The 19,801-nt window shown below is 36.6% G+C and overlaps 1 protein-coding gene across 4 annotated transcripts in view; it reads left to right on the top strand.

Annotated features, from left to right (window-relative positions):
- Positions 1 to 19,801, top strand: part of CNTN1 (contactin 1) — a 292,079-nt gene that overhangs the window by 210,745 nt on the left and 61,533 nt on the right. For 2 of the 4 annotated variants that reach the window (XM_080661302.1, XM_080661303.1), the window contains 2 exons: positions 2,609 to 2,729; positions 15,839 to 18,085. In XM_080661302.1, the coding sequence (XP_080517428.1) occupies positions 2,609 to 2,729; positions 15,839 to 15,918 (201 nt within the window). In that variant the 3' untranslated portion in view covers positions 15,919 to 18,085. Of the gene's footprint in view, positions 1 to 2,608; positions 2,730 to 15,838; positions 18,086 to 19,801 lie in introns of those variants that run through there. The other 2 variants (XM_080661300.1, XM_080661301.1) reach the window with 1 other exon arrangement.

Below are 19,801 nucleotides of genomic sequence, written 5' to 3'. Positions count from 1 at the left end.
GAAAATGGGAAGACTTGCTCAAGTAAATGACTTGAACTGGTATTGGTGGGAAGAGGGTAAGTATTATTTGGGTGATGGTGGTAAGGGAGTGGGGAATGTGGGGTTTAGGAGAGGAATTACCGTGGAGGACCAGAGATCAGAGAGACCAAGGTAAATTTAAGTCCTAGAAAAGGAGGAGGGCTCCTTTGAAATCAGAGTATAAGTGAAACGGTGGCATGAGTTGAGCTGAAATATTGGACAAAATCTACAGAAAGCAGCCAGATTTGTCGTTGTAAAACTTTTATCTGGGAAGGGGACACTTTCTAGAGGTTTCAATTTGTCTTTACAGAGAGTGTGATTGACTGATCATATTTGCATTTTTAAAAGGTCACTTTGAGTGACAAATAGAGAAAAGAATAGAGTGAGACGGGTGGAGGTTGTGACCAAATAGGATATAGTAACTCACTCACTCAGAAATGTTGGTAGCTTGGAGAAGGGCAGAGGCAGTAGTGATGAAAAGGGATGGATAAAGTGCAGTATTCATGCTGGAATTATAAGGAAGTTGAAGAAGAGAAGAGGTTGAGAATGTTCTCAAGGTATTTGGAAAGTGTGTTGTCATAGGTGACTAGAAAAAGTTGAGTGTTTGGGGAAGAAAAGTCAAATGTTAGTAGAAATAAAGTACAGTGAGTTGAATAAATATGACAACCATAATAAAATGGATTGAGGAATAAGAGGTAAAGAAATTAAAAACACTAAAAACAGCAAAGGTTTTGAGAAATTAGTGTGGTCAGAATCCAAGCAGCCATAAAAGAATTAAGCAGCTTAACATGAGGAGATAAAAATAATTCTTTGTCTAGGGGATAGAAGAGAAGACCAGAGAGAAGTAAGAGATGGGAGTGGGAGTGGATACCAGCAAGAAGGCAGAGCACTGGGGGAGGTGAAGGTCACTGAGAATTCCCTCTGAAAATATAACCAACAGGACTTCTAAGAATAGACCTGTGGAATGGATGATAATTCTTTCGGTTGATTTGCCCTATCTTGTGGGATACAACCAGTTCCAGCACCTTCAGTTCTTCAGTAAACCCACTTTACTAGGGAATACTTTGTGTTAGTAGGTTTTATGACAAAAATGTGGAAAGGGCTGCATTTCTAGCCTGGAGACCCTTCGATTGGCAAAGAAATAACTAAGAAAGCAGAAGGAAAGAACTCGCCTACCCCAGGAATTTATACAAATCTTAGAAACTGGATGTTTAGCCAATCTAGATCTCAAGGGACAGGAAGACCCCAAATGACATTAAATTGCATAACCTCTATGTTTTTACTCAGAATGACTATTATCAAGGAACAAGGTGTGTAACCACTGACCAGTTCTTTATATGGAGATAGTAGTATTCTGTTACAACCAACAGAATGGCTCAGATTAAAACTTGCTCTTATTCTTAACCTCATTCATCAAGCAAGGACTGCCAGCCCAAACACTTTCCAAAATCAGCATGGAATTTAATATGGGAAGGGGCCTCTGGTGGAGCCTATGATGAAGTGGAGCATCCATTCATATAGAGCCATTAAAATAAAATAAAAATTGCAGGTTTATTATATCACATAAATAATACCCTCCCATGTTATGTAAAATATTAACCTACTTATTAACCATTCATTCTTTAATAAATATGATTGGGATAGTAAATCAATATTTTTGGTTCTCTGGAAAGCCAAACTGACTTTTTAAAATGTTTCTCTTAAGAGAATTTTTTTGGAGATAGTGAGCAAGGATTAGGCATGCTCTCACTACCAGAGAAGCTGAGTGACCTTAGTTAAATAACTTGATACTCTAAGTCTCACATTTATCTTTAGTAAAATGGACATAATGGGAGTATCTCAAAAGAGAATTAAATGAGGTAATATGAATACTTACATAGCCCAGGACCTGGTACAGACTAGGCATTTGGTAAATATTAGCTATTTTTAGAAATTTCAGTGAGGTGGTGTGTTATTATTCCCAAGCAAAATTCCCTCAGGCCTCCTTCAAAATATATATTCTACTGAATACTTTTTTGAGCATTGGGAAGAGAGCAGTGAACATGACAAAAATCCTTGCCCATATGGAGCTTATATTTTGGGGGGGAAAAAGAACATGTAAGTAGAATTTTCCTTTTTGACAATTTCTGTAAACTTTGTATAATGAACTGTGACACATCCTGAAATTAGTCAATTAGATCAATTTTTTCCCAGACCAAGTTAATAATTCTTTCTAGCCATATAGCATGAATTTGTCTTCACTGACATTCATCACTAAGATTTTTAGACCTTAATATTTCTCTTTAAAAGATACCAAGACATAGTGTCATCCCTTGGTTTCTCCCAGTATGGTCCTCTGCTAGTAGAAATAATAAAATGTTAACGATATCGGGAGCTAAAATAGACCTTGAGTAATTAACTCACTTTATTTTTCACCCGAGAAAGCCCAAAGCTTAAGTATCCTAAGCAAAGACATATGGTTAGCATATCTACAATACAAGCCTTTTCATGGGGTTCATTTTGTTAGAGTAAAAATGTCCTTCTTGTATCTTAAATGCCATGTAATTGGTCAAAAATGTGCTGACTTGAATGTCTGCTGCTTTGCTCCCAGCTGGACGCCAATGGGGAACTGCTCATTCGCAATGCCCAGCTGAAGCATGCGGGCAGATACACGTGCACCGCGCAGACCATTGTGGACAACTCCTCCGCTTCGGCCGACCTTGTTGTGCGAGGTAAGAGTTTCCACATTCTAAAATTATAAAACCCAAATTTTTCCACTTGCATAAATATGTATAATCTTCTGGTAACTCTAGCCCAAATTCTTAGATATTTCGAGTCTTGATCCTTGACAGCTTCTCATGCCTAAGAATAATTTCTGCCAGACAAGTAGTAAACAACACTGATTTTGTTTGTTTTACTAACTACATGTCTTCTAGAAACTTATACCACATACCCCCTACTAAATGTTTGTGCTTGTAAACTTAGTGCTTACCAGAAGTGCTCAGTTCCTGCTAATACTTTTTTATGTGCTGAGTATAGTGGTGTTTCCTTCTTGATTTTTTCATGGAAAAAAATATGCTCATGCCAGTGTTATTTATTTATTACTATCATCTTAGAATCAAAAGTGAATTTATATATGTGTCATGTTTCTATTCTGTGCTTGTTTTCAGACTAGTACTTTTGTTCTTATAAATACCTGAGAGGGTGCTAATACATATTGAAAATATAACCCCTTTGGTACTGAATACTGTATAGATGTGAGGCCACCTCAGAACATGCTTTATCTTTTCCAAAACCATCCATGGGCTCTTCACTCGCTGCCTACACAATGAAGATCATTCCTTTTAACTAAGCACCCAAGAAGTTCCATGGGTTACCTCAGCCCTTAGCCTTAATCTCTCACCATTCCTCATAACCAACTCCACTATCCAACTAATCCACAAAAATACCTAGCATTTCTAGCTCTGTTCCTTGGTTCACAGCATTCCTTCCCTGTCCTGTTCTCATCGTTTGTTGTTCAAATCTTATCTATCCTTCAAAGTGTGACTCAAGCCCTAGCCTGTTTGGCTCAGTGGATAGAGCGTCAGCCTGCAGACTGAAGGGTCCCAGGTTGGATTCCAGTCAAGGGCACATGCCTGAGTTGCGGGCTCGACCCCCAGTGTGGGGCGTGTAGGAGGCAGCCGATCAATGATTCTCTCTCATCATCGATGTTTCTATCTCTCCCTTACTCTCTGAAATCAATAAAAATATATTTAAAAAAAAAGTATGACTCAAGTATTAACAAATTCATGAGTCCTTTCTGGATGTTCCAAATAGGAGCCTCTCTTCTAAACTTTCACAACAATTACTACTTCTCTAGTGTTTTATAGCAATCTGTGTACCTGTCATATTCTCTACTGTTGTATAATTTACATGATTTTTAATTAATTTTAGTGAGCTGCAGAATTCCCATGCATAGTTTCATAGCTCTCATTTTCTCTCTGTGTCTATATCTAATTTTTCTATTAGAAAAAACAATCTACTTTTTCATATTTTACCTACTAGAAATATGTCTTCACCATTATTTAATTGCACATTTCAATCAATATTTTGCACAGACAAATAAAATGTTATCTGTGGTTTGTTTTTCTCAATCCCCCTTCCAGATCTAGATCAATACAATTTCACCCAATCTCATGTGCCTTCTGCATTTCCCTGTAGAGCAATGATAATATGGAGTCTCCATGTCACACTGGAAAATTGCTGAGAAGCATTTTATTCTAGTTGAATGTGTTCTCAAATAGAGCTTTAAGAATTCTAGCTGAAATTTCTTTAACCAACTGAACTTAGACTTTCATTTCACATAAAACTTACTTGAATATTAATAAAACTCCAAGGCTACAAAATACTAAATCAAAGAGAGTTCATTTAAGTTTAGTATTTCCATTCAGAGTATTTTGTTATCTGGGGCATCTGTTGTCTTTGAGAGCTATCAGGGAGAAAAGCTAGTTCACTGTTTTTTCTAGTCAGGCATTTAGCTATTAGCTATTTGCAGCAATAACCTATGTATATATTTAATTGCAATTGTTTGCATACAAGTAGGTTTACAGTTGTGAGCATGCAAAACACAGAGTTTATTCTTGTGTTATTCTTTTTTTTTTAATATATTTTTATTGATTTCAGAATGGAAGGGAGAGGGAGAGATAGAAACAACAATGATGAGAGAAAATAATTGATCAGTTGCCTCCTGCACACTCCCTAATGGGGGTTGAGCCCACAACATGGGGCATGTGCCCTGACAGGGAATCAAAACCACGATCTTTTGGTTTATAGGTCAATGCTCAACCACTGAGCCAAGCCAGCTGAGCTCTTGTATTATTCCTTATTAATTACTAGAGGCTCAGTGCACAAATTCATGCACAGGTGGGAGTCCCTTGGTCTGGCTTGCAAATCGGACTGATCATGGCCTTCTCGCTCAATCCTGATGAGGGCCGATGGGGGCTGGCTGACCGGGAAGCGGGGGGAGGGATTGTGGGAAGTTAACTGGCTGGGGAAGGACTGTGGGAGGGCTCCAGGGCGTGTCCAGCCCATCTTGCCCAGTCACAATCAGCTGGACCCCAGCAGCAAGCTAACCAACCGGTAGGAGCATCTGCCCCTTGGTGGTCAGTGTTTATCATAGCAACTGGTCAAGTAGTTGACAGGAAGGTCCACCAATTGGTTGGACACTTAGCATTTTAGGCTGTTATTTATATATATATATATATATATATATATATATATATATATATATATATATATATATAGTATTATTTTCCATACAAACAACTGAAGACCTACTTTTGTCCTACCCTGTATTAAATGAATATTATTATTATAATAGTGGTTATGTTAGAATATATGTACATCAGTTTCTTCATATAGTAATTACATTATAGTAAGCTCCCAGTATTCAGAAAGAAGTTTTACAGATATCATTGAAGAATGGTAATGATATTACTCACACATACTTAGATAATTGGTAATCATCATAATGTATATTTTACACAGCATAATATACATTATTTACTCAATAAAATAAAGCTATAGCAGGTATTATGTAAAATTATAACCTTTTCATTCTCTGACACCTTTAGTCCCTAGAACAATACCTTAAAGCAATGGAACCAGGCAAGTGTACTTAGTAGAAATATGAGATAGCATTTTAAGTCCCTGCACTGCAGCATCATGTTCATAAAATTATATGAGTGGATGAAAAGTATTGCTTTGCATTTTATTTTATTTTTTGGAGATCTAATTAGCTTTATTAAGGAATTCATGAATTGGGCAGCATTCCATCTATCAACTAGAAGGGTGCTTCCTTCTTAGCATTTTAAAAGTTAGCAGAGTCATAATTATTCTGAAAACCTTATTTCTAATAATATAAAAGGTATTCATTTTATATCAAGAGACATTTGCAATTAAAATAGTGAAATGCACTTCCATATAATTTGTGTTAAAATATATATGAACTAGACCTTCAAATATGCTTTACATATTTAAATCATGGGATATAAAATTGGTTTATTTATTATATTTCTTATAATATATAAGAAGAACAACTGCCTTAAGTAATATTATTATCAGTCCATTTATCCACTTAATTACTTGTTTTTATCTAGTCTAGGATATTATAACCTGGAGGTCCTGGACAGACATCAAGGGGTCCATGGACATCCTAAAATTGAATAAAAGTTTCATGTGTATGTGCATTTTCCTAATAAGAGTATTTATGATTTTCACCAGATTGTCATAGCCAGCAATGGTCATGATCATCTCGTGACATCAATTAAAAATAATATTGTATCAGTGAAAGAGGTAATTTTAGAACCAAGCTTTTATAATATACTAGTGGCCCAGTGCATGAAATTCATGCACAGGGGTGGGTGGGGGGGATGTCCGGTGGGGGGGGTGTCCCTCAGCCCGGCCTGCACCCTCTCCAATCTAGGACCCCTCGAAGTATGTCCTACTGCCAATTTACAGGGATCGGGCCTAAACCGGCAGTTGGATATCCCTCTCACAATCTGGGAATGCTGGCTCCTAACTGCTCACCTGCCTGCCTGCCTGATTGCCCCTAACCACTCTGCCTGCTGGCCTGCTCACCCCTAAATGCCCCTCCACAAATGCCCCCCCTCCAGCCTGATCACCCCCAACTGCCCCCTGTGCCAGCATGCTCGCCCCCAACTGCCCCCCAAACCGGCCTGCTTGCCTCCAACTGCCACCCCTGCTGGCCTGCCCACCCCAACTGCCCCCCTCTGCTGGCCTGATCACCCCCAACTGCCCTCCCCTCTTGGCCTCTAACCGCCTCTACTTTGGCCCCACCACCATGGCTTTGTCCAGAAGAATGTTCGGAAGGCCTCCTGGAAGGTCTCCCAATCTAATTAGCATATTACCCTTTTATTAGTATAGATGTGTGTATAATATAGGCAAAGAAATGTACAAGTCAAACAACTATTAATTGCTTAATATTTAAAAGTTCTTCAGGTTTTAAAACTATTCTTAGTTTAAGAAAAAAGAACCAGCTATGGGACTTAAAATGATTTTAAATTTCTTTTGTAAAAATCAAAATTAAGAGTATTGATACAAATTTCCTTTTGTGTTGTTGTAACAAATGTTTTACTTCTTAGGTCCCATAAAAATGCATTTCAGTTTGCTAAATCAAGCATGTGTGATGCATATGTACATCCCTGGATGAATGTTCTTTAGCAAAGCTATTCCTAGAGGATTTAAAGCTCTTCAGCTAAAAAAAGTGTCCTTTGGGGTTGGAAAGACTTTTCAAGATTTATTCAGCAGCATTGTGGGAACATTTATACAACGTGCCAAATCTCAATTCTCTTTCATGAGTGCACTTTTGAACAGCATTCAAAAATGGACCATAAAATTAGTCCACAAAAGCAAGGAATTAGGCTTTGACCTTCATATTTTACTGTTTTTCCATGGAATTTCTGCAATATTATAAATATCCTTGGCAATGCTATCGGCTTTGTTTGCCATTAAAATTGCCAAAATAGAAAATGCAATAATTATTACAATTTTCAGACCCCCCTTTTTACATCTGATATAATGCATTAAACAAAATTTATAAAGTGCAAGGCTGAAGTTAAAAAAAAAAATGGAGAAAAGACTTTCAGTACCTGAAGTATTTGGTCTCATTCTCAACTCCAATATAGGCTGCACAAAATTCGGAAATTTTTGAAATATCTTTTTATCGATTTCAGAGAGAGGAAGGGAAAGGGAGCCCAGGAGGTAGGAGCTGCCTCCTGTACACCACCTACTGAGGATCAGGCCCACACAACTTGGGCATGTGTCCTGACAGGGAATTGAACCATGACCTCCTGGTTCATGGGATGATGCTCAACAAACTGAGCCACACAGGCTGGGCTGGAAATGCTTTTGTTTTTGTTGTGGTTTTTTTTTTTGTTGTTGTTGTTGTTGTTGTTTTCAGAGAGGAAGGGAGAAGGAGAGAGAAAGAAGCATCAATGATGAGAGAGAATCATTGATGGCTGCCTCCTGCATGCCCCACACTGGGGATGAGCCTGCATCCAAAACATGTGCCTTGACCGGAAATCGAACCATGACCTCTTGGTTCTAAGGTCAACACTCAATCACTGAGCCATGCCAGCCAGACTATAAATGTTTTTAAAGTAAGTGAAGTTAAAGTGGGTAATATAAAATTGTTAAATCATTTTATCTCCAAATAAAGTTTGTATTTTTATATTGTTATATTAGAAACTTATACCATTTTATGCGGATTTTTATTTAAATGGGAACATAGATGTATGTATTTCTCTAAAGCTTTCCTCTTTATTTCTAAGGTCAAAATGTAGTTACAGAATGAAATAGCATATAAGTTAGATGTCACCTTTATTTGATGTAGTCCACTGAAGTTTTTATTACTTGGCCTAATGATATGGTTACCAGATTCTTCCTTAAGGAGGCCATTTTGGTTGATGACTAACCCACTTTTAAATTCTGTGTTGGATAAATGAACATAGCCAAGTAAGTAATATGATGAAAGCTGTCAATATACATTTTAGTCTGAACAATGTTGCTTTATTTTATACCATCATCATAATGGTTGGCTAATGGTCTTTCTTACAGAAAATTCTCTTGAGGATGTATTACTTCCAGCTGTTCTATATTAACAGAGACCATATATAAGGCTTACCTTTCTTCACTGTCCAGGCAAAAATATTTTTGAATCATTTATTTGGAGGTGTTGTTTCAGATTAATTAGCACTCTTTCTTTAAAAAGAATACAAAATAGATAAACATATTTTGTTAAGATACAAAGGGTCCTAATGATCCCTTAGCAAATCATGCATTTATTATATATTTTCCTTCCAACTACTTTTTAAAAATTTTTATTATTATTATTGATTTCAGAGATGAAGGGGAAAGAGATATAGAGATAGAAACATCAATGATGAGAGAGAATCATTGATTGGCTGCCTTCTGCACGTCCCCTACTGGGGGCAAGTGGGGGGGGGGGGTCAAGACTGCAACACTGGCATGCCCTTGGCTGGAATGGATCCTGGGATCCTTTATTCCGCAGGCTGACACTTTATCCACTGAGCCACATTGGCTAGGGCTCCTTCCAACTTCTTTACAGTACCTATATAAAATCTCTGCAGGTATGTTCAAATTTGAATATGCAATTTTAAATCTAGATTAGTCCTTAAAATCATCTAAACAACTTTCATTCTCTTATTTTATTTTTTAAAAATATTTTATTGATTTTTAGAGAGAGGGGAAGGGACAGGAAGAGAAAAAGAGAAACACTGTTGTGAGAATAGAACATCTATTGGGACCCCCACCATGAATCAAGCCCGCAACCTGGGCATGTGCCCTGACCGAGAATCGATCCTGCAACCTCTCAGTGCGTGGGACGATGGCCAACCAACTGAGCCACACCAGCCAAGGCTCATGCTTTAATTTTACAATTAAAATTAGCCCTCGTGGGATTGAGACAGGATCTCTGAAAGAATGAGACTTGCCCTGTATTACCCATCTCCTTTGTGACAATCATCTTGGAGCTCCAATTCAGTTTTCTCATTATAATAGGCTTTTGCAGATAGTATAAAAATAAAATCTATAGTTAATTTCTAAAACGTCAATAGCAGTATCTAAAATTTAGTACTCTAAAACTTTCTGTAGTTAATTTGAAATGGTCCAGAAAGATTACCAAGTCTGTCCTAGAGCTGCTGCTGCGAAGTAGCCAGTCGCTGATTTTGGCTTCTGCTCTTTCCCCTTTCCCTTTCCATCATCTGGCACACACTAGTAAATAGTAACTTATTTTTAAAACATTGTGGTAAAAGGTAAAGCCAAAAACATGTATTTTATTTATTTATTTTTATTTTATTTTTTTTAGGTTTTCTATAAATTTTATTCCCCCCCTCCTCTTTGAGAAATGAACTTGGTCAATGCCATAGTCCCAGATTACTCCCTTCATAGAAAAGAAAACTAAGCTCTCACTTCAAAAGGACACTTTGAATTTAGCAATTAGGGCTGGAACTTGGCTTCACACCTTACCCCCCTCTCCACCCCAACGTCAACCCATCGCTACTTTGATTAAATGGCTTTGCTTTAGCTCCCACCCATAAATTATATCCTGGCTCATTTTCAACAAACTCCTGGACATCTTTAATCACAGGAACAGCATTTTGCCCCTCAGAATGATCTGATTGAGATTCTGACCTTATTTCTTCTTTAAAAAACTTCTTGCAAATAGATGTTCCAATGCAGGCATTGCAAACACATGTATTTTAAAAGTTTATATTTCTAACTTTTGGGTTATTTAATGTTCTATTTGTATGGCTAATTCAGAGACCCTGGATATTAGTGAAAGAAAAGGGACACAGAGTCTGCCGGCAGTTAAATGTTTGTGAAACTCTTAGTGCTAAATCAGGATTTAGATTTCCGTGGTATCAGGCGTAAATATTCATATTGTGTACAAGAATTCCTGTATGTATTGAAATTATTATTCAATAATCAAATGTGGATTTTTATTCAAAATTATTGTTAAGGCATGACACCTAAATTCATTCAAAAGGAGCTTTAAATAAATCAATTTAATCATAAAATTTGGAACAAAAGAGAAAAAGGTTTTGTGTAGTATATACACTAAGTTAGACAGTCATATAAATACATGAATACCTACCGCTCCCAATGCACGCACACACACACACACACACACACACACACACACGTCACACACATTCATGTGAAGAGGTCCAGAAAAGAGATTCACTTTAGGCAGAAAGATGTGTCCAGATCATCACAGTCAAATCAAAGAGAATCGTTGAGGTAGTTTTTCAAGTATTTGGGTCAGAAAAACACACATTTACCTCAGATACTTGGATAATTGCCTCTGCTTTCCACTTGCTCTGGCCAGAAGAGTTTGCCACAGAGACAGTTTGAAGATTCCAGCTCATCAGCGCTGGTGGGATTGAGACAGGAAAATGGCCCTCCCTGCCCTCACTGGCTGGAACAAGGATGGAGCACCATTCTGAGGCACCCGGGCCCTAGCTGGCACTAAACCACAGCAATACATCCCTCAGTAGTAAAGCCCGCCCAGAGATTAAGCATTCTCCTCTCCATTGAGAATCAACAAATTCAAAAGCTACTAGAGGCAGTTCAGTTCTCTATAACCATTATATTCTAAAGCTGAAATGATGAGTTGAAATGTATACGTCTTTATAATAAATACAGAACTTAGAAAGTAACTTGATTGTTTCAAAGTTAACATTTATTAGTAGTTTTATTTTTAAAAACTTGAGTAAATATAACAGCTTTCTCAATTTCTACTGAAGTTAAAAAGTACATCAATGATTTGAAATCCTATTTCTCAATGTAAGGTCAGTGTCAATTAATGTAAATTCAAGGAAATTTTCAGCCATATTAACAAAGTATACACTTCATTCGGAATGGTCACACTTTTTTACGCTTCAAGACGGGTTTTGAAGATGTAGTTTACCACTTCATTTTATAAATTTAAAAAACAAAACAGTGGTGTGAGGGTTATAAACAGGTAGATGATGTTATGAAATATGCAAAGCTATAAATTTAGATTACTTTTCTTTTTCCTCACTGGGTTACAGTGAGATAAGTTGCCTTTGAGGATTTCTTGCCCTCTTCTTCAATGACCTGCTCCTGACTCTCGGTCTTGTAATCAAACTGGTCAGCTCTTGGCAAACTGGAATTAATTCATTGCTGCAGACTTGGTCTGCGTCCCTGGCTCCCTTAAAAACAACCAGCAGACTTGCTGTTCCCCATGCCGACTCCAGGAGAGAGAGTGGGGGCACAGGACTCCATAGATGTGCCAGGCTGCCAGGTTCCCCATTCCAGCGCCCTCCACAGGCTTCACACACGTCAATGTGTGTTTGCCAGACAAGACCAAAGTAAGCTGACAATCATGCTAATGATGTCAAATTGCAAGAACAGTACAGATAATCAGTGATGTCCAAAAGCTTGATGAGCATGAATAACTGGTAATTAGTTCATGTTTTTAAAATAATTTCAATTTATGCCAGCAAAATATGTTTGCAACCGTAATCTTTATGCTGTGGAAAAGATATATTATGAATATAAAATAAACAATAAATATATAATTATATAATTTAATGTACAACATTATATAATAAAATATAATTACATGGTATATATTATAATGAAAACATGTCTTATTATATGTAGTGTATTTATTATATTACAGGGTGTGGCAAAACAGGTTTACAGTTGTTTGTATGGAGAATAATATAGTAATTAATAAATAATAATACAAGAATAAATTCTCATACTGACAACTATAAACCTATGTTTGCCCTACCTTGTGCATATGGATATGCAATATTTATTACAGGCTTATTATTTAACAGGCACTATTTTAAGAGATAGATACTATTATTATTTCCATTTACTCATGAGGAAATTGAGTCCCAAAGAGGCTAAGTTACCTGCCCAAGATCATACAACCACCAAGTAGAAAAGCAAGATTTGAATTCAGGCAGTCTGATTTCAGATACAACACCCAGTGTATTGCTGTGATATAATATAACCAAAGGCTAATTCAGATATATTCAATTAGATAAAATAATCAATGTGGAAACATTAAAATGTAGGCCTTTTGTGGGGGTTAAGAAATGTTTATTCTATAGGATCACTGACGGACACTTTGCAATTTTATTTTTGCTGATGATATATTTATGGCTGATAAGGGGGAGCTATAGTAATTTCAAAAGTATTTTTCTACTAGCCAACATCATACAATTATAATTGCAATAGCAAAACCAGTAAATAAATTATAGTAGATGGTTTTAAAACTTGATTGTATAATGTGCTCTTTGGCCTTAAAAACAATTCATTCAGCATGTTTAAATGTCTTAGATTATAACAGATATGTCTATAGGACTTTCATGTGAGTTTTATCATGTCATCCTAACAAAATGCTGTGAGGTCTAGTGGGAGGACTGGTAATCTCTCTTCATAGGCAAAGGAATTTTTGAAAAGAAAATATTTTTTATATTTCATATTACAAATCCAGACATGGCCAAATATCAGTGATTCAAATTTACTATGTTACCTACTTTCCTTGCCCCTACTCCTTAAGTTTACTGACCCCAAATATAAAAATCAGATCATATAGCTTATATTTTACATCTGTTTCACTGTTAGTGTATGATTTATTTTAGGAAATTAATTACATATTCTACCCCAAACACTCTGAGGCATTGATAATTTGAAGTTAAGTTAGAGAATAGAATAAAATTTAAAGTTATTTGAAATCTGAATATTATAGCTTCTCTTTCGGTTCATTTTATTAAACAAAAGAAGGCAAAACACGTTAGCTTCATTACTGAAAACATTACCAAGAAAAGACTTAATGGTGCGAAATCCCTTTTAAGTAAAACACTGTTCTTATATATGATCTGTACGAAGTCTGCCAATTCAAGTCTCAGGAATGTCCAATGACCACATCGCCCTGCAAGGAGCCAATCTTATCAGCCCAGCCTCAGGGGATTTAATTATGTCACAAAATTTTTACTCCTAAGCAACTGAGAATGAAAGAAACTTAGAAAACCTTTTATCCTCGAAATCTATGATCAATTTAAGAACTTGCAAAGAGGCCCTGGCCGGCTAGCTCAGTTGGTTAGAGTATCATCCTGAAAAACCGAGGTTGCTGGTTCAAACCCCAATCAGGGCACATAGGAGAATCAACCAATGAATGCATAAATAAGGGGAACCAACAAATGGATGTTTCTCTCTCTCCCTTCTTCTTTCTCTTTAAAATCAATCAATCAATCAATAAAAATGTTTAAAAAGTTGCAGAGTAGAAATTTTAGTCCTTTTGAATTTCTATCACATAGCTTCTCAAACTACTCTCATCACTGGAATTAAGACCTACTCAAGGAAAAGGAAAGAAATGTTAGAAGGACTGAACAACTAAATCTCTCTTGGCATCCTACAAATCCAGCCATTTCATAGTTTTGCTCTGTCCACTGCCTGCTGGAAGGGGACTATAGCATCCTGTAATTACATGACAGAATATCTATGTATGACTTAGGACATCTCACTAGATCAGCCCAGCAGGGAGTTCTCAATATTTATTCTGCCACAACATTTCTTTTTATTATATTGGTTAACTGTCCAATATACTTATAAGTGAATGCAGATTTGGGCATAAATCCAAATCTCGTTTATTAAGGAAAACACTACCTCAATTTCTAATTACCCCATGCTGACCATCATGGGTCACTCTGTGGACCCTGGAGGAGGTGAGAAAGTTGACTGTGGTGCATGGAAATTCCCCCACAGCACTGCTGGAGGCACCAACCCCCTTATTTAAAAGTGCATTGGAATGCCACTGAGTGAGAGCATGTTGCAGGGATATTCTTGAATCCATTTCATTTTTACAAAAAAAAAAAAATGCTCAGACATCTGAATTTTCAATATTATTAGAAGCAAGGAACTTGTGACCCCCCTTCATGTGCCTGTCGCTAAGTAGTCTGGGGTCTGTGGCACTGAAGAACACTCTTCTGAGCAATAGCTCTCCACAGTCTCACTGGCTCTCAACCAGCCAGCCACTAGAGGCCCTCCACACGTGCCTGAGGGTCTCCCCAGGAGGAAGGGACTATTACTGACAGGAATATGTCAAGTCCATCTGATGTCTGTGCTTTAAACAACTTAGAGGACCAGTGTTTGGTAGGTTCTTACGTAGGCTGGCAGCTCCTGTAACTAATTCCAGAAATGGCCCTCCACTGTGGAGCAGTTTAGGGAGGCTCCCCGTGTGACTGCGTAGTCTCCTCTTTCCACACTCACAGCCTCAAGTTGCAAATAAGCTAAGCTGATAATACAGCAAAAACAATCAAAACTTCACTTAAGAGGTTGGGGGGAGAGCATGTGTAAAATTAGCAATTTGCGTGACCATTTGTCATATGGACAACATATTCAACAAGCAATCAGCAGAGACAAGTTTTCCTAGATACTGTTTCTACTATGTAAAAGACTATCACAAGGGGCCACTAGTGGTTATTAAGTGGCCTAATTCTAATCATCAAACTACACTTTAGAGTTGGACAATCATCTTGTTAATTGCATGATTTTCTAGATAATAATATAATTTACAAATATATGCATGCAGTCATTAAAAGATCTGCATGGTGCAATGGAACAGGTATGGCTTTTAGCATTAGACATAGATTAGAAATCCATGTCACCCAGTAAGTAACCTGGAGACTTAGACTAGTCAGTTCATCATGGTAAGCTTTAGATTCCATATATATGAAAGATAATAATAATATTACAGTTCACACATCACCCATGACCAGTTTTTATCAATGTTCCTTTACTTTCTTCCCCTTAGCTTGGCATAAAAAATAAATACAATATTATTCAATATACAAGTTACCATGACATTTATCCCCAACCGCTGATTAATTTTTTACAGTTACTGATTAAATTCATCCTCAGTATTTTTTGCCTCCTTAGCCCTTCCAGGTCTAAGCACATGTTTTGATAGGTAGGCTGTGCTATGTGGAATGAAACTGCAAAGGGCCTGAGAGTTTGGGGTTTTGAGGGGTTGCCGAGGGGCTCTTGTTCTTTAGTGAGTCAGTCACTGTTTCGAGGCAGCGGCTTGATTAGACCAAAGCTTGTCCCTTCAGCCTTTTCTCTTTTGGATTCGCATCTCCAGTGACTGGGAGATGCTTTTCTTTGATCGTTATTTTAACTTACCCATCAAGGAAATGTGGCAAATCCCCAAAGGACATGGCTTCCTGCCCCTACCTGGGCATCCGCACTCTCCCTTCAGCCTTGGTCTTTCCTCTTGCAGGTAAAAGCAGAAAAGATGGAGAGAAAATCATGGTGGATCCTTTTCTCCCCGTCTGTGCCAGCCTGCCTCCAACCTGGTGATCGTGGGCACTCACCACTTGTGTGAAAATCTTTTTGTTTAAACATATTATACTACATTTTACTAATAACTCAATCTTGTAGCTTCTGCAGTTCCCCAATCCCTCCCCTCAATCTAGTTCTTAGAGGGTTTTTTTTTTCCCTTTTGAAACTTCTAAACATACTTTGGGCAAAAGGGTACTTAAAAATGTAATTACAAAGCTTCACTAATATCTGAAACATGCCTAGTGAACTAACCCAGTGCATCATTTAATGGCCAAGTACAATTTTTGTGTTTTCATATCCTGTTTTTCTTTGAAATCACATATCTCAGAAATTAGCCCATTATTTTAAAAAAATTACGAGGAAACCAGTGAATTATAATACAGGAGTGTTGCTATTGAATGGATTGTTTGATTTCCCTAAGCAGTAATGAACAAGGTTGTCAAATTGACTAATGAGTCATCTTAATTAGGATATAAGCTAAGGGGCATTACTCCTGCGGCCTTTGGTATCCTGGTGCCATACATATTCTTTGGCAAGAAAGGATAACACACAGCAGTTAACAAATGAAGACTATCCATGACTCTGTAGGGATTTTGGAACAATTGCTGGGATTGGGAAGTGCAAGTGGACAGCATGTGGAGAAAATGATCATGAAAATAAGATTTGAGTGAAGATGGCTAAGCCATTAATAGCACACATACATATTTAATTTTACTAACTCTTACCATCAGCCTTAGATCTTTTCTTTTTGAGGAAGATTGAGACTCTGATCAGAAGGATTTGAGCCAAAGTAAAGGATTAAAATTGAAGCGCATACAATTCTTTCTGAAACTGCTTAAATTTAATTTGAAAATGTTTTCGCTTTCCCCCTTTGGTCAAAGAGACATGCTTAAAATTCTTGTTTCTTCAGAAGAAATATTTTGCTCTTCTTAAATGGGTTTATGTTTGGGTGTGGGATATTGTATAGACTTCTCATTATTAACTCAAGCATCCCCATCTATGGTTGAAAGAACTCTTAAGAAAGTTTGAGGAATATGGACATGACATGAATAGTTTGAATACGATAGGAATAATTTTCTTTTTAAAATAATGTATTAGTTATTTTAAATAAATACATATCTCAAGATGTTACTTATTCCCATCTTTTAATAAGTTTTTTAAGTTTTTTCTAGTCTCGATTTATTGTTACAGAAAGAGTTATCTTAAAATTTAGACCAGAGATCCAGATCAATTGTCATTTTAATAAGTTATTTCAATTAATTTGAGGATCTCATGTGTCTGCAAACATCGCCATGGAGACATGGTGCATGAATCTCTTTGTGGGCATTTTCTTACAGAGCCCATAATTGAAAGTTTACCACCAAGACCAGATAGAGATAGAGGTTTGGAAAGAAAGAATAAAATTTAGAAAGAAAACCACAAGACAAATGTGACTGGTTCCAAGAAAGGGAGAGTCTTCTTGTTTGGATAAAGTGCCTCAATATCAACTAGAATTATACAGATTCATTTACCTCCCTTTAGCTTCATTCTCATTTCTACTTGGGATCAAACTTCACTTTAATCAACGTTAGAAATATAAAAACTACCACGTTCTCATTAAATGTTAGAGTGAAGATATTTAATATTCAGCTTCATCTTAGCACCAGGGCTTTAAACATTGATGAGACCACACAACATTAATTTGTGTTTTATAAACTTATAACTCAACCACTGTCTTAATACTTTTTATTTTTTTTAAATATATTTTATTGATTTTTTACAGAGAGGAATGGAGAGGGATAGAGAGCTAGAAACATCGATGAGAGAGAAACATCGATCAGCTGCCTCCTGCACACCCCCCACTGGGGATGTGCCCGCAACCAAGGTACATGCCCTTGACCGGAATCGAACCCGGGACCCTTTAGTCCGCAGGCCGACGCTCTATCCACTGAGCCAAACCGGTTTCGGCTGTCTTAATACTTTTTAGAGCAGGGATCATACTGCAGTAATAAAGGGACTTTGACATATTTTGGAAAAGAAGAAGCCACCTTTTCTAATATAACGAATACTCTTTCACATTGTTATTTTAAGGTTATTTTATTTTAAAAGGGGGGATAATTTGTTCTGAAAAGATTTTTGTTTCCATGACATTCAAACTTCTTATCAAAATTTGCTATTTCAGTAAAAATTAAAAATGAACCACAGTAAATTTGTATGTGGTGTTTTGCTTTTAATTGCATATTGGGAAATTGCAAGTGAAAAAAGGAAGGCAACGCCAAGTTGTCCTTTAGGCTTGACATCAGGGTTTGCTTTAAAAGTGTGTGCTACACGGGGTGAAGTCCCCACAAAACCAGTACATTTTTGTATCCGATTCCAACTCTAGTTGTTTAGAAAGCCAGTCAGTGCCTAAGAGAGAGAAAGTACGTTAGTTCTACTGCTTAAGTGTTGCTACCAACCCCAGTAATGACTGGGGTATGATTATAGCTACTATGCATCTTTTTAATTCTGAAGGGTCCCATTTTCATATGTTCTATCCCATTTGATCTAACAGGAAATTAGTCTAAATTATTGATTGAAATAATATGGTCAGCTAGTTTGTATTGTGTGAGTAATCATTTTGAAAAGCTTTTTTTTTCTAGCTGCCTTTCCTCAAATGTCTAAACTCTTCTTCATTGAATGTATTCCTAAAAAGGAAAAGAAAAATTGATAAATAATTACATCTCTTTTCATTTTTCCTTCTAATTACATATAAATGAGAACTGGGTGGAGACCACATTTGTATTTTGTTTGTAAGTAGGTATTTATTACAAAAAACACTAGTAAAATTCAGGAAAGATGAACAAATACCTTTTGGTGATCACGAGAGACTGGAGATGTATTGAGTATTAATTTGTAAGTGGGTGATGTTATCTTTACTTACCTGGTTTTAAAGGCTTGTTTTTGATATAGTTATTGAAAAGTTGATCTCAAGGCAAATCATTTGGGTTCAAATCCTAGGCTTTCCATTTATTTGCTGAGTGACTATGATTATTGTATTTAATCTATCCTTGTCTGTTTTCTCATCTGTAAAATAGGGATTACTGTAAGAATTATAAAAGATTTAGCAATGACTGCAATGTAATAAAAATAAAATATATTATTTTATTAAAATGTACAATATACATTTTCTTTTTTTAATTACCAACAACATTTTGCATCATGTAAATTTAAGTTATGGATTCACATTAGTTTAAAAAAATACAGACAAATTCAAGAGAACATCAATATCCACGTCAGGTGGCTCTTTGGACGTCTTTGGCAGCAGGTGCCTTTGGGCTGCACCATCTGAATTTCAAATGAGCTTTTCCTCATTTTGAGTGAGTTGTGCCAGGAAGCCCAGTTTCTTCTGACTCTGCATGCTGCCACGGACTAACTGTGTGATTCTGGCAATAACCCTTCTCAACGGCAGCATTCTATGTAACGTGCAGATTTTGGCTTAAGTGAACTCTAAAATGTGTGTGATCTACGTTGCACATAAAGATATTTCCATTATTTGCCTATGGTTGATGATTTAATAGTCAAAACACGCGGTAATTGAGTTGGGATAATGCTTTATGTAAAGTAACGAGTTTCTTGGTTCTGATCGTGAGTGTGCACTGTATTGCAATGTGGTTTTTACACGTAAAACATGCACTATGTTCTTTCTGAGCATGAATGCCAACTTTGTTCTTTATTATTTATGTGTCTATTTTCATTTATTTTGGATGGTGTGTTATTGTTATTTTTAGCTAATATCAAGAAGTATAAGTTCACTCTTACAAATTATGCATTAATAGAACTTTACCTTTTATTATATTTGTTCCCAAGTAATAAAATTTCTTACCATGAATGGGGGGTGTCTTGTGTTATTTTACTATTACTATTCATGCATTTGTGTTGATCA

This window comes from Plecotus auritus (genome assembly GCF_963455305.1).
Source record: "Plecotus auritus genome assembly, chromosome: 3".
NCBI lineage: Eukaryota > Metazoa > Chordata > Mammalia > Chiroptera > Vespertilionidae > Plecotus > Plecotus auritus.
Note: the sequence above shows the minus strand (reverse complement) of the source record. Positions and strands in the feature narration are given on the sequence as shown.